This window comes from Xiphophorus hellerii, chromosome 5, assembly GCF_003331165.1.
Source record: "Xiphophorus hellerii strain 12219 chromosome 5, Xiphophorus_hellerii-4.1, whole genome shotgun sequence".
Lineage (NCBI taxonomy): Eukaryota > Metazoa > Chordata > Actinopteri > Cyprinodontiformes > Poeciliidae > Xiphophorus > Xiphophorus hellerii.
This window is the reverse complement of record NC_045676.1, coordinates 32,689,992-32,704,390: the sequence shown is the minus strand read 5'-3', so window position 1 is coordinate 32,704,390 and position 14,399 is coordinate 32,689,992. Positions and strand designations below refer to the sequence as shown.

Sequence of the window (14,399 nt, the reverse complement as noted above, 5' to 3'; positions counted from 1 at the left end):
GTAGCAGTTTGGAAATAATATAATATTGAAAAATTGTGCTCTTCCATCAATCAATACAATTCTAAAGAATATTGGTGGATAAATTATCTTAATAACTTTCTCTTTAATAAGTTCATACTTTGACAAATGTATTTTCTATTTGATCAATATGATTTCAATAAGAAAGTCTGGGTAAACTCAGGTGAGGATGAGAAACAGAAATCCACCTTTGTACTATGTGAAAAACCAAAAGATGATGTTCCAAAATATTCAACTGAAATATTGCTGTTCATTAACATTAACAAAAAATAGTCTTAAATGCTCTTTGTCAAATCAAAATGCTACAAACGACTGCATACATAGGCTTAGCCTTGCGTGATGTACAGTCAGACAGCCTGTTGTTTTCAGTTGTCCACGTCTGCTGAGCTGAGGGAGCGTTTCTGTAGCTTTAGTTTGATTGGCTCCAGAGGTCCCATCAGGCCCTCAGGGTGCATCCTCAGAGGGATCTTGGAAAATAAAGAAAAGAAGTCAAGTAGGTCCTTTTCTATTTTTCTGTAGTATGTACTTTCACATTTCTTACTGTATATTTTTGAAAGAAAACTACTTTTGTAATAATACCTCAGTTTCGTCACAGACCAGGAAGCTGTAGTTCTGCAAAACTTTCACCAAGGCCAGTTTGATCATTACCAGAGCAAATCGCATCCCCAGACAGTTCCGTGGTCCAATCCCAAATGGCAGGTAAGTGTACGGGTTGATGCTCTGTTTGTTCTCCTTACTAAATCTTAAAAAACAGCACAAAAAGAGAATGATTCATAAAGTAGTATGACACTTTTAACTGCTTGGCTGTGTGTTTTATCATTTTATCACTAGGAATGTACAAACCCATTGCACTCATTAGACCATGTACAATGAGGGAAATTGAATAAATCAAAGAAACTGACAACTGACAGTTTGTGGCAAATGTTGGTCAATAATGACATATAATGCTGGACTCTTCTCATTATGTGTTGATTTATATTTGATGTCTTTTTTTTGGTATATTTTATTGTTTCTTACTTATTTTTTATGTCTTTTTATATTCACATACTTGATGTGAATATCAAGTATGGGATTTATTCATGTCTCCATCAGGGACTTGAATAAATCTGAAATCTGAAATCAAACAAAACTCAAAAGTATGATTGTGTGTTTTTTGTTATTGTCCTAAACAAATTTCATAAATTCCCAAAGTGATCCTTGAGAATTTGTGAAATTTGATTTGTTTGTCTTTATTTTTAAGCAATGAAACTCTAAATGAATAAACATTGGGCTTACAGTGATATTTACTAAAAGCCCCAGTGCCTTGTCAATAGATAAGAGAGAACTTAGAAAAGTGCAGGTTTTAAATTGCAGGTGCAGATGCTTGCTTTCTAGCAATTTGTGGCAAGGACATTTTTATTTTCACTACAGTATTTACTGGGAGCTTTATTATCTTTTCCGCCAGCATGGAGTCACTTTTAATCAAGCTGGGAAATGACTATTTACTGCTAATCTTTTCAACGCTATTAACGCCAGGCCTCTAACACAGGACAGTGTAAACAACGAGATCACTTTGAAAAACATCTGTATTGACTTTAATTATCTTTTATCTCTTATATGCATTGATTATGACTGTTTACTAATTGTGGGAGATTTCAAAGATTAACAAGCTGTCAATATACCTGAAAATTCTGGTCTAATTCAGCTTGTTAAACAACACAATCGATGATACAAACTGACTAATTAAATAAACTTATTTTAGTGATTGTTGAATTTTGAAAAAGAAAAATCTAAGATAAGTTTTGACAGGCAAAAAAAATTGATTTTAATCACCATCAAGTCAATTCCTATGGGCTATTATATGAAATCTTGGCAAACAGAAGACTAACTGAAAGATGCTGTCAGCAATGATATTGCCTTGATGTGGTACTTGGTTTCCTCCACTTTCATAATCTTAAGAATCTACCTTACAATTTTCTGTCATGGTCAGGTAAAATCATTTGACAGAAAACTATCAAAATGCTGAAAAAGTCCAAATTACTAAAAATCCTTTGTTTTGTTAAATAAGACTTCTTAAATTTACTACAAGATATGGAAACAAATAAGGGGTTTAAAACCTTCTACACCACTGCAGCAAGGTCTAACGTGACTAAAAGTACTCAGTAAGAGTTTACAGTGTAAATCTCAGCACTGGTCAGCTCACCGCTCTGGTTTGAACTCCTCTGGATCTGGCCACAACTCTGGGTCACGGTGCAGAGCATAAACTGGAATCATAACAATCATGTTCTTGGGGATTGTGATTCCTTTGACCTTCACAGTTTCTTTAGTCATTCTCTCCAGACGTGCAGCTGGAGGGTAGAGCCTGCAACGACACAGAGGTTTTTACCTTAAATTCCTTTACAAAACACAAAAATAAAACATGTTACCTCAAACACTCATCCACCACACTGCTGAGGTACCCCATCTGCATCAGACTTTCATACTGGATGGGACCCTGAGTATTAAAACATGGTATTTATTTATTTATTTTTTTTATGCATTGTAATCTTTGATGGTTTGCCAGAAATGTTGGTACCTTCTCTGGAAAAGTTGAGTCTATTTCCTGCTGCAGATGTTTCATCACTTCAGGATTCCTTGCCAATGTGTATGCTAAGAAACTAAGAGTGGTGGCACTAGTTTCATACCCAGCAAAGATAAGCATTGTGACTTGGGATAGGATCTCATGATCATTAAGACCTATTGGAATGGATAAGAGGGGAATCAGTTAAAGGTACATTAACACTGGTGATGATATTGTGTAAGAATCAAGTTTGTATCTAAGAGTATAATTAAATCCTTGTATAATTACGGTACCTTGATTCTCCATTACTTTGGTGAGATTTTTTGTTTGATAGTTGATAAAATACTGAAGAATATCTGCCATATTCTAAAAACGGATCAGAAAGTAGAAACACATAATTTTATGTTACCAAAATAAATAGTTTAACGTTTCAGGATTTTAAAAAAAATATTTGTTGACAATCTGTGAAAAACAATTGAGCTCCTCTGCTTTCTACCAGTGATTCCAGAGCTAACTAGAAATAACTAATCAGAGCTAGGAGGAGGCTCTTAGTGCTGTTAATCACCCTTCATGTTGTTCTGCTTATCCCCCTACCCTCCTTTCTCTTTGCTACTCTGCGGTTAGCAGAGCCTGTTGTGAATGTTAAGGCTAGTTAGCATGCCCACCAATGATAGCAGATAAATGGTTTTCCTGTCACAGTAAGTTATCTTTCTGCCTTTACATGAGGTTGATTGAAAGCACTAAGACCCTCCTCCTGGCTCTGATTGGTTGTTTTTGACTGGGAGCTGTGCATTTCTACAGATGAAAATAGTAATTCATGGAGGAGGGGGAGGAGATCAATCTTTTCACAGATCTGTCTCATGGCATATAGTCATGACATGGTGACAGTTTAAAGAAGTTACATACTGTAGCTTTAACTGAACATAGTTCATTATATGGACATATCAGACAAAATCCACTTTTTCAGCCCCTTAAATACATTTTTTCAGTACTGTAAGTGCCCAGGAGTGCAAAAAAAAAAAGTAATTTAATCTCTCCGGTGCTGCGTAGATATCTTTATATTCTTTTTAGGTTATATCTTCCAGTCTTTTCATTTTTCTCTATTGCCTATAACATTTTTGTGGCTATGACGTCACCACATTTGCTGTAAAACTGCTAAACACGGTCATGACTTCTGGCTAATCAATTTTGTGAATCCGCCATTTTTTTTATCACAGTGATTTTGTAGTCCAGGTTGAAATATGCGGAAGTTGCAAAGTAAATAAGTCAAAACCTTTGGCTCTAGTGTGTATTCCTTATATTGTCCCCCCTGCATCAGAGGCTCTTCACAGTGTCTGGTTAAAGTCTGTGGAGCTACAATAACGAGGAATTCAGACCAAAGCATTGCAGTTCTACTTTATGTAGACCATAAGTGAGTGATTTACATGTGAAAAGGAAGGATTTAAAGCATAATATATCCACTTTAAACAATCTACAGGTACATTTGTGAACATTCAGGACTGTAGCACCAGTGTGTTTTTGGCAAACCTTTCTTGCGCTCTCATTCCGTTCTGCTCTTATTTTCTCCACAACTGTTCTAAAGAAAGTAGTAGAGGACTTGGGGAATAGTGACACTCCAAAGAGCTCCAGCAGAGGAAGAAAGAAAGGAAAAAACCCTGAGGGAGCATGGGAAACACACGGTTTTAATGCTGGATAATGCAGTTTTAATGGACAAAAAGGTGAAATCAAACAGCAATACCTTGAAACAAGAAAAGAGGCACAGGAAATCTAAAAAGCTTCGAAGCATGTGTAATGAAGGGATTTGAAGGCTCGTTGATTGAGTCCAGGTCCACACTAAATACACAGCTCGCCATCACATCCATGCTGTAGGGTCCAAAAATGCTAGAATACACACCAGATACAGCCACGTGGTTCAGGTTACCAGCCTGTATGTAAATGTGTTCAACACTAGGAGATTGCATGCAGTTTGGCACCTCAAATACAAAACATAATGCAAAAAAATGTCAATATAATGGAAATGTGACAGAAATGATAACCAGAACATCATCAATAAATATTTCAGTAATGTAAAATCCAAATATCTAAAGTAAAGGCTTATAGCCATGTCCAAATTAGAGTGTCTGACATAATCTAATGATGAAATGCATCAATATTGTCTTATTTATTGTACTTTCAAGATTTTTGGTTATTGAAGGTAAATTCCAGTTATCTGTTTTGTCTCAGTTATCTTCACAACAATCCATCCAATTTGCAGTAATAACCCCATATCATGTCCCGCAGGGGAAGCAGCTACTGTTGCAGTTGTTCTCCTGTGTTTTAAGCTAAATTGCTAGTTCTTAAAAATATATACATATATTGTACACTAAACAATAAATATATATAGAGATGAAACTTTTCTGTCATATAATTTGCTCTGGGTTACTTACTCTTTTATAATAATAACTTTATTGTTTTCCACCTTAGATTGCAAGCCAACAACCATCTTATGGGAATGATGCTGCATTATGTTGAACATCTAAAGGCAGAAGAGGAGAGAATATTCATACAGTGAGTGAAGATGTTTGTATGCGTACATTTCCAACCAGATGTTTATGTTTCCATACATTATGGACATGAACATCACACAAATATTGGGCTCTTTATGATTTGAACATTTGCTGTTCTTTTTTGGGTGCACTGATAAAACACCAAATAAATGTAAGTTATTTTTTATAATTCATACATGGACAGGATTATTTATAAATATTTTAGATATCAATATCTAAAAGTCGTGGGGAAACCACAAGCTTTTAACAGATTTGTATGTTTTTCAGCTGATGTGATAAATGTAAATGAAAAGTTTTTGAGTCATGTATTTTGTAATTTTTTTAGAAAGTAAATTCTGTCTGTGCGTGCATCAATCTGCACGTTTGCTTTCAATTAAGGAGTTTGCTGTTCTCCACCAATCAGCATTGGTTGTACAGAGGGGTTCCCGGACAATAAACTGACATGTGTTGCTTCTTTCCCTGCTACCAGGAGCCTTTTTTACACAGAAAAGCTCACTTTATAGTGGACAGTGAGACTAGTGTCCCAATTGTTTTCAGTTCATGAATGGCTTGAGTCTGGGTGGTTATTGGATTGTTCCTCATCATCCTGAAGTTTTTTTGTTCTTTTTCACCTATGGGGGATAGTTGGAGGAACTCCCATGTGTTATTTCCAACAAGAAGCAAGGCCAGAAAGTCCAAAGCCCATGTTTGTTGGCTTCAAAAAGCATGGAGGAGCTTAGGTGTATTTAATTGTTTTTGAAAATGTGTGAGTGACACTAACTCCACAATGCACTATGTTTATATTTGTACGCCCAATGATTGCTTTTGAAAAATGATAAAGTTGCATAATATACAATTATTCACTTTAAAACAGAAGTGTTTATTCCATAACTGAGAGTCCAAATTTAATATGATGTCAGTTTTATGAGCTTATGTAAACTTCTGACCTGAACTGTCCTACCTCTTTTATATGCCCAGAGGTGAATGAAGGAGTAACTTGGTTACGAATTCGTCTCCACTGATCATCTTCAGCAATGTTCACTGCGTCATAGAGGTCCCCATTCAGGCGGAAGTTCTAACAAAATTAAAACAGGTTTATTTATGATTTTAGGCTCAATGTAGACCAAAAACATTGAAACTGCTTTTATTATTAGAGAAGAGAGACGGGAGTTCAAACACTTGTTCCTTTCGCTGTTTATCTTGTGTGTCCTTACTCTTCGGTTGGTAAAGTATGTGAAGCACTCCTTAACAAGGATGATTTTGAGCATTTCAGGATCCATCACAGCCAGCATGGGCCTCCTGAGCTCATACAAACTGAAGAATAATACGCATCACACATGTATCATTAACTGCTGGGCAGTTTGGCATAAAACCTTGGAGATTTCTGACTTCCCAAATATTAATGTTTAGGAAATACAGAGACAATACTAAAGTAGATGCCATTGTGGTTGTAAATTAAAAAAAAAAGTTTGGACCCACCCCCATACTCTTCCATACTTTTTAGCACATTCATTGTCATCCAAGTAGTACACCTGAAAAACAAAACATCTTTTTAGTAATTTCTACTTACTATCAGACTTAAATGTAGATGGTGAAAACATAAAACACCCCTTATTTATTCATGCCATACTATATAATTACCAGGTTATGCCTCCCAACTGTCCCCCAATACATGGTTGGCTTGGGTCCCCTGACCCCCAACTTCTCAAACACTCCATATGTCCAGTGGCCATACCTGGACAGGATGCAGTACAGCAAGTGTAACTTATTTTCATGGCAATAACATTTTGATGCATTTCTTTTGAAGAGTATTGATATTCAGAGTGACCACAACTTATTTGATCACAAAAATACTTACAAAACAAATATGGAGATAAATGATATCAGGAGAAACCATGTTTCAGAGGAGAAGAAAGGAAAAAAGTCCATGACTGATGTGGCCTATCCAAAGTCTGTTGAGCTCAGGTTGTTGTTTTTTATTGTACTTTGAATTCGACTGCAGGCAGCAGTTATAGGTGCCGCAGTCCGTTAAGGGAGGGTTTATTCCCTCCCTTCAGAGTTACGTAACTGGTCACCCTCTGGCCTCATTTGGCTCTCCAGAAAAACAATAAAAGCAGTTTCTGCTTCTCATAAATCCAATAACATGACTGGGCATGTCTGAATGAGTACAGTAGAAAACTAGATATCTTAAAAACAAACTGAGAAAAAGTGGCATTAAAAACAGATTTTCTACTTTTCTCCAGCATATACACAGTAAAACTGTTGAAAGTGGCCTTCATAATTTAGATTGTATTCAGAGATCTCACAAAAGACACAACAAAGTAAATAATAGCATGTATTGTAATATAACTTTGAAGTAGTAGACATTCTCCAATGGAGCAGTAATGATTCAAGCCTGAGATGTACTGTATATAGGATAAGACATTCTCATGAGAGGAGATTAGTAATATTACCTTGACAATATTCCCTTGACACACCTCGCTACCATTGGTTTAACTTTCACACACTTCATCTTGCGCAACAGATCAGTGCAGCAGGAGATAAAAGGTACAGGTGGTGACATTTGGTGTCACAGAGACAGATACTTCCACTGAGAGGACAGATGGGTTACTTCTTGTACTTCTCCGCTGAGACATGGACTCTGCTGGTTGCCTTTGTCACACTCCTCCTTGTGTGAGTGTTAATGAATGAGTATTGATCTATTAATTTCTTTCAATTACTTGAATCTGAAACTGACATTTGTTCTATTCTCTTCCGCTCAGAATTTACTGCTTTTGTTTTTACTTCACACATAATTTTTCAGCCTTATTTATCCACAGCTATGCCTACTGGCCTTATGGAACTTTCAAGAAATTAGGTATCTCTGGTCCTAAACCTGTCCCATTTTTTGGGACAATGCTGAATTATCGAAGGGTATGTATAACACTTTTTAAACCACACTTATAGTATAAAAAGTAGATCATGTTAACATCTTAATCAAAGATATTACATTGTGGATCTTCTTCAGAAGTCCTTGCAGCCTTTGTATTTTTATTTTTATTTTTTGAAAATCTAAAAGGATAAATGCTGATTTAAATGTACAAGATTTCTACACTTTGTCAACCTCTAAACATTCTCAACTACATGTCCTTATTGCTCATTATTGTTTCACGCTTGGGTAAAATGCTGTAATTGTATTGGTAGTAATGAGAGTATGAACCTGTTCTACAATCATTGTCCAATTACTTTTAATGGGTAATAAAGGACAGTCATTTCCCTTATTCAGCTAAAGAAAACAAGTTGAAAGCTGTTCACCCTATATGTCCTGTCCTAATAAAGGAAAAACAAACACTTTAAAAATCAGACATTGCTAGTCTGCTTGATGTGATCCATATTTATGCCTAACAATCCTAATAAAATGTTTCTGCCACATTTAGACATCTTTAGAAGTCTGAGCATAGTCATGTTGTAATCCTTTCTGTTTAAAACCACACTAATGCAATTTATCAAGATGAAAGATAAACTGTTTCTGTTTTCCTTTTGCAACTAAGAGATGAGTCTCTTGATTATGTTGTCGAGCCACATCTGACTGTTGTAAACTGCTTGAAATTTCAAGATATAAAAACTATCAACTCACAATTCAGTGTAAAAGTCTAAGTATTTTAATTTCTTCTGTAAGCCAAACTATAGAAGATCCTGTTAATTGATCTGTGCAACAGAGATTTGGTTCTGGTTCAGATTTTCAGGAATATCATCCATCTGAACTTTTCTGATATACTGTCTAACTAAAGATATGAGTAAATAATTTTTTATATTAACATAAATATAATACATTTTATTCTCGCACATACATTTCTTAAATAAGATTTTATTTTCAATTATCCAAGTGACCCTAGGAATACTGTTAATTGAATGAGAGTTTTAATAAACAACATTGACTAATGTAAAAGAAAAGAAACTTGACGACTCGTATGAAAAGTGAAACTCAGAAAAGGGAAGTAGTTTAGTAATCACAATGTGAAGTTTCTGTTATTGTGCAACATACAGGACTAATGTTCCAGTGTGAATGCCAGGAGTTTAGTTCCGTGAAATAGTTCTATATTATATTTTACATCTTTATTTTAAATGCAGCTATTTTATGTAATTTTTTTTTATATATGTAGTGTTCTATGTAGTTTTTCTTGTTTAGTTTGCAAATGAAGGCTAAAGGGGAAAGTTTTGGCAGAAATAATCAAACTAAAAGTGCGACTTGAACTAATTTCCACGTAAACTCACTTCTTGCTGGTTCTTCTTGTTACTTCCCTGATTGTTCCTGGTTCCTGTGATTTTGTTTTTTTAGTTCTGCTCTGGCTCCCTGTGGTCCTTGTGAATGTTGTATGTTCTTGCTCTTCATCATTTATTTCTAAACTGCTCCCTGTCTCTGTCTCACTGGAATTGGGTGATTCTCACCACTACACATGATCACAGAGTCTAGGTAGATTAGTCCAATACAGCCAGATATGCAGTTCAGTTTAACTCTAATTTATAAAATATATATATTTTAAATATATTGAATCAGAATTATGTAAATTAGCTTCTATGAACAACATTCAATAAGATGATCCATTATTTATTAATTCATTTTGCTGAAAATTGTATAAAATGTGTTCTCTACATTATCTTATATTTCTGATGTAACATTATTTTTGTAATTAGGGGTTCTTCAACTTCGATCAAGAGTGCTATAGGAAATATGGGAAAATATGGGGGTGAGTTTTCATGTTGTAACTGTCATTGAAGAATAGACACAATAAACCAATGATTTGTTTCAGCTTAAATTGTTTGTTTCATTCTAATCTTTCAGTATTTACGATGGCCGCCAGCCCGTGTTGTGTGTTGCAGATCCTGAAATCATAAAGGCCATTCTGGTTAAGGAATGCTACTCTTTCTTCACCAACCGCAGAGTATGCAGTTACTGCTCTACAATCCATATGAAGTCATAGTGATTTGCTTTTCATTTAGTTCTCACCAGCTTTATTATGTTAGAATTTCCGTCTGAATGGGCCCCTGTATGATGCCGTATCCATTGCTGAAGATGACCAATGGAAAAGGATCCGTAGTGTCCTGTCTCCTTCCTTCACCTCTGGGAGACTGAAGGAGGTGAGCTTCTCCACCTTCTCTACATCTTCCAACTTTTACAGCAATTTGACATGAACATACTGCTTCCTCCAAATATATTGGCAATGCTCGTAAAAAGGTATAAAAAGCTTTGAAATGAATTCACCTTTTATTAGAAATAGCATGTTCACATCGTAAAGAAACACAAAAAAGTAGAGTGCGTTTTTTCTGTGGAGAAACCCAAAGAAACATGCAATTAGTATACAACTCTGATAAATCCTATAGACTAAATTTAATGGAGAATATTGTTTTGATATCTTAGATTTATTTAGTAAGCAGAATGTCTAAGCCTTTTTAATTAGTACTCCTTTCCTTTTGGTATTAGTATTGCATGACACACTGAAGCAAGCCAGTTGTTTATCTATATATGTCAGGAAATGGCAACCAGAAAAAAAGCACAAGATCAAAGCAATCTCATTTCCTAGACAGGAAAACTAGTAGAACAACTGGAGAAAGTAAACCATGAGAGGACTCGGGATTCTGGGTGATTTGCTCTGATCAGCTGATCAAAATGATCAGCTTCAAAACCAGATCCTTTTTAATTACAAATATATTTACAGTCAATGCAATCCAATCCCATAAACAGATTGAAATTCAATCACATACATTGCAGTTCGATTCGGATATAAAACGATGTAATCAAGTTTTATTTATTATGCCAAATGGCTGAAAGTTTTCAAAGGAAGCCCAACAGACTGTTATGAGTCTCTGACTTTGCAGCAATCCCTGAATAAACATATTGCAACAGCAAATTGCATCTTGATATAACATTGGAGCAAGCATACATGCTCAAGTTATCAGGATTTAGTCTAATATACACTGCTCAAAAAAATAAAGGGAACACTTAAACAGGTGTTTAACACTTAAAGTGTTCCCTTTATTTTTTTGAGCAGTATATTTTGAACTTTAATTTCAAACCAGAACATTTTCCATTTTTATTTGTGTGTGTGGTAATGTTTGTTTTGTCTCTATGTGTGCATTAGATGTTTGAAGTCATGAAGAGTCATTCTGCTAACCTGATCCGCAGCATGAAGAAAAAGGCAGACAAGGGAGAAGCATTAGAACTGAAGGAGTAGGACGTTTTATAAAATTGTTCCACAAGATGCTTAAATTCACCTCTATCAATGCCAATACATTTTAAACATATTTGTGTTTGTTTACAGATTCTTTGGATCGTACAGCATGGACGTCGTAACCAGTACGGCCTTCAGTGTAGATATTGATTCACTGAACAACCCTTCAGAACCATTTGTGACAAACATCAAGAAGATGCTGAAGTTTGACTTTTTAAACCCCCTCTTCCTCGCTGTCGGTAAAGTATAAAGAAAGAACAAACACAAGGTTAATGATATGTGCTCCAATAACAGTCCAATTCATTCCTCAATCCTTAGAAGACATGGAAACTGGATGTTTTATACTAGTTTACAAGCTCATGGTTTAGTTATTCATAAAAATAAAAATTCTGTCATTTAAAAAAAAAAGACAGAACCTTTAGGTTCATGGGCATCATTTACTCTTTCAGCTTTATGCTTTTCTAAAGAATATAAGTTTGTTAAATCTCAATCTATTAATGTTGTAACAGACAAAATAGTTCCTGACCTTCCTTGTCCAGTGTATTATAATTGTTGTTACTTTAATTTCAGCTTTCTTCCCCTTCCTCGGCCCCATATTTGAAAAGTTAGAATTTTCTTTTTTCCCCAAATCTGTGACCGACTTCTTTTATGCTTCTCTGGAGAAGATTAAGTCAAACCGTGAGACCAGCCAGCAGAAGGTACAGTCAGATATGATGGGATTTTTTTCCCGCATTTCAGTCTCTTTTTATCAGCAGGCCTAGAAATGGGATCTGATCTGCTCTTATTTACTTGCAGAGTCGAGTAGATTTTCTCCAACTAATGATTGATTCTCAAAAGAACAATGGGTTGCAAAAGGACAAAAGTGAGAAGTACTTCAAACACTCACAATATCACACAGCTACACAACTTACTATTATGAACCATGTTGTATTTTCTGCAGGATTAAGTGACCATGAGATCCTTTCCCAATCCATGATTTTCATTTTTGCTGGTTATGAAACAAGCAGCAGTTCTCTCTCTTTCTTGGCTTACAATCTGGCCACGAACCCAGAGGTCATGAGAAAGCTCCAGGAGGAGATTGATTCCACCTTCCCCAACAAGGTACATATGCCAAATATAGAATATGTAAAGCATTTAGGTCTTTAAACATCAGGTATTTAACTGGAATAAATGCCTGATGAACCATCTAACAAATGCTGATTTAAAACTAAAAGTTGCCCATTTTTAAATAGATTGGTTTAGTACACCAGCTTGGTATGATTTAACTTTTGAATGATATCCTAACTTATTCAGACTGGCCTATAGAACTGCAGTATCACCTGGTAAACAGCCTGTTTGTGTTTGTGTAGGCTCCTGTTCAGTATCAGCCTCTGATGGAGATGGACTACTTGGACAGCGTCATCAATGAGTCTCTCCGCTTGTTCCCCATTGCCGCGCGTTTGGAGCGTGTGGCCAAAGCATCTGTGGAGATAAATGGCCTTGTGATTCCAAAAGACATGGTTATCCTGGTCCCCACATGGCCTCTGCACCGGGACCCTGAGATATGGCCAGAACCAGAGAAATTCAAACCTGAAAGGTAAGAAGGAATGAACAACTACCACTAAATAAGGGAGAAAAATGCACATTGCTGCGTATCATCTGCAGAAGTCTGCTGCTAGTATGAATACTTTTGGTTACATATTTATGTGTATATTGTATTTTTCGCATCAGATTCAGCAAGAAAAACAAGGAGGACATTGATCCATACACATACATGCCTTTTGGGTTAGGGCCAAGGAACTGCATTGGGATGAGGTTTGCTCTAGTGGTGATGAAACTGGCAGTGGTGGAGATCCTGCAGCAGTACAGCTTCTCTGTGTGTAGAGAGACTGAGGTGAGATTACAGATTAACTCTGCATATTGCTCCTCTTTCAGTCTGCGTGAGGAAGCTTATGGGTAGGTTTTTAGTGTTACGTAACAATATGACACTTATTTTTGTCCATCCAAAGTTTGAAGACTCTGCTTAACACTGAGCTTTGCACAGTAATTCATACTGATCTTCATTTCATTGTCTCTTGTTCTTTGACTATAAGGTTTCTCTAGACAAGTGTAGCTTTTTTTTTTCTTTTCTTTTTTTACAATGTTTGAATTAAATGGCCAAGCTGTTCTTTGCATTGTGTATTCAGTTCACACATTTTTCTCTCTGCACATTGAATTTCCTACCAGATCCCATTTGAGATGGATGTCCAGGGTTTGCTGGCACCCAAAAGACCCATCCAGCTGAAGCTGATCCCTCGCTCCTAACCTTCCAGCTGAAGAAATATTTTTTAATCAAATTGTGAAGTTTATTTTCTGAAATTTATATTCCCTTCCCATAAATGAATTTGTTGTATAATGATACATCTTATATAGCGCTTATAATACAACTTAATTAATGAGCTTTATTTTCTGTCCCTGTTTTTCTATATGTAATGATGTATATTTGGATATATATGATTTTTCCAGCTTATGAAATATATCTAAATCAAATTGTAATGTTTACAATTTGATTAAATTGTACATTCCTTTCCTATAACTGAATTTTTCAGTGAAGCCTATAGCACTGTAAGTCCCTTTTTCTTTATATGCTGAACTGAGAGAAAAAATATTTTTAAACTGTGTTGCCAATAAACAGTGTACAGGTGTACTTTAGAATGATCACAGTAAAATACCACTGCATTGTGCTGCTTTAGAACACAGCACAATGCCACAGATGTTGCAATTGGCAAACTGACTGCAGGAATGTCAACTAGAGCTATTGCTTGTGAATTTAATGTTCATTCCTCTACCACAAGTTCACACATTCCTGTCCAAAGGCATTTCAGAGAATTTGGTAGTACATTCAAGTGGCCACACAATTGCAGACCACATGTATCCACACCAGCCCAAGACCTTCACATCCAACATGTTCACCTCCAAGATCATCTGACATCAGCCACCCGGATAGCTGCACAAGCTGCCAGGTTATCAACTTGACTGTATCTGACTTGAGTGGGAAAATTCTCATATTTGATAGCCTCCTGGGTCTGGACAGACGGCAGACAGCATGTGTGGCATTGTGTTGGTCAATGGTTTGCTGATGTCAATCTT

The 14,399-nt window shown here is 35.9% G+C and overlaps 2 protein-coding genes across 5 annotated transcripts; one reads left to right on the top strand and one right to left on the bottom strand.

Annotated features, from left to right (window-relative positions):
• Window positions 1-83: 83 nt before the first annotated feature.
• On the bottom strand, window positions 84-7,077 carry LOC116719912 (cytochrome P450 3A40-like). 2 transcript variants are annotated; one of them, XM_032562735.1, is made up of 14 exons: window positions 6,941-7,077; window positions 6,724-6,817; window positions 6,562-6,614; window positions 6,297-6,396; window positions 6,044-6,157; window positions 4,984-5,072; window positions 4,296-4,438; window positions 4,085-4,212; window positions 2,851-2,923; window positions 2,573-2,733; window positions 2,424-2,491; window positions 2,201-2,359; window positions 598-754; window positions 84-485 (listed from the first exon to the last, which is right to left on the bottom strand). In XM_032562735.1, the coding sequence occupies exons 1-14, from the start codon at window positions 7,009-7,011 to the stop codon at window positions 384-386; spliced, it is 1,512 nt and encodes a 503-aa protein (XP_032418626.1). In that variant the 5' UTR covers window positions 7,012-7,077; the 3' UTR covers window positions 84-383. The 2 variants fall into 2 exon arrangements, with proteins under 2 accessions (XP_032418626.1, XP_032418625.1); XM_032562734.1 differs by having other exon boundaries at window positions 598-760; window positions 6,941-7,075.
• A 561-nt stretch (window positions 7,078-7,638) lies between these two features.
• Window positions 7,639-13,983, top strand: LOC116719911 (cytochrome P450 3A30). 3 transcript variants are annotated; one of them, XM_032562731.1, is made up of 13 exons: window positions 7,640-7,755; window positions 7,902-7,995; window positions 9,757-9,809; window positions 9,905-10,004; window positions 10,087-10,200; window positions 11,202-11,290; window positions 11,382-11,530; window positions 11,862-11,989; window positions 12,087-12,153; window positions 12,232-12,392; window positions 12,641-12,867; window positions 13,002-13,164; window positions 13,497-13,802. In XM_032562731.1, the coding sequence occupies exons 1-13, from the start codon at window positions 7,685-7,687 to the stop codon at window positions 13,572-13,574; spliced, it is 1,494 nt and encodes a 497-aa protein (XP_032418622.1). In that variant the 5' UTR covers window positions 7,640-7,684; the 3' UTR covers window positions 13,575-13,802. The 3 variants fall into 3 exon arrangements, with proteins under 3 accessions (XP_032418621.1, XP_032418622.1, XP_032418624.1); XM_032562733.1 differs by having other exon boundaries at window positions 7,674-7,755; window positions 7,886-7,995; window positions 13,497-13,983; XM_032562730.1 differs by having other exon boundaries at window positions 7,639-7,755; window positions 12,087-12,392; window positions 13,497-13,983.
• Window positions 13,984-14,399: the final 416 nt, after the last annotated feature.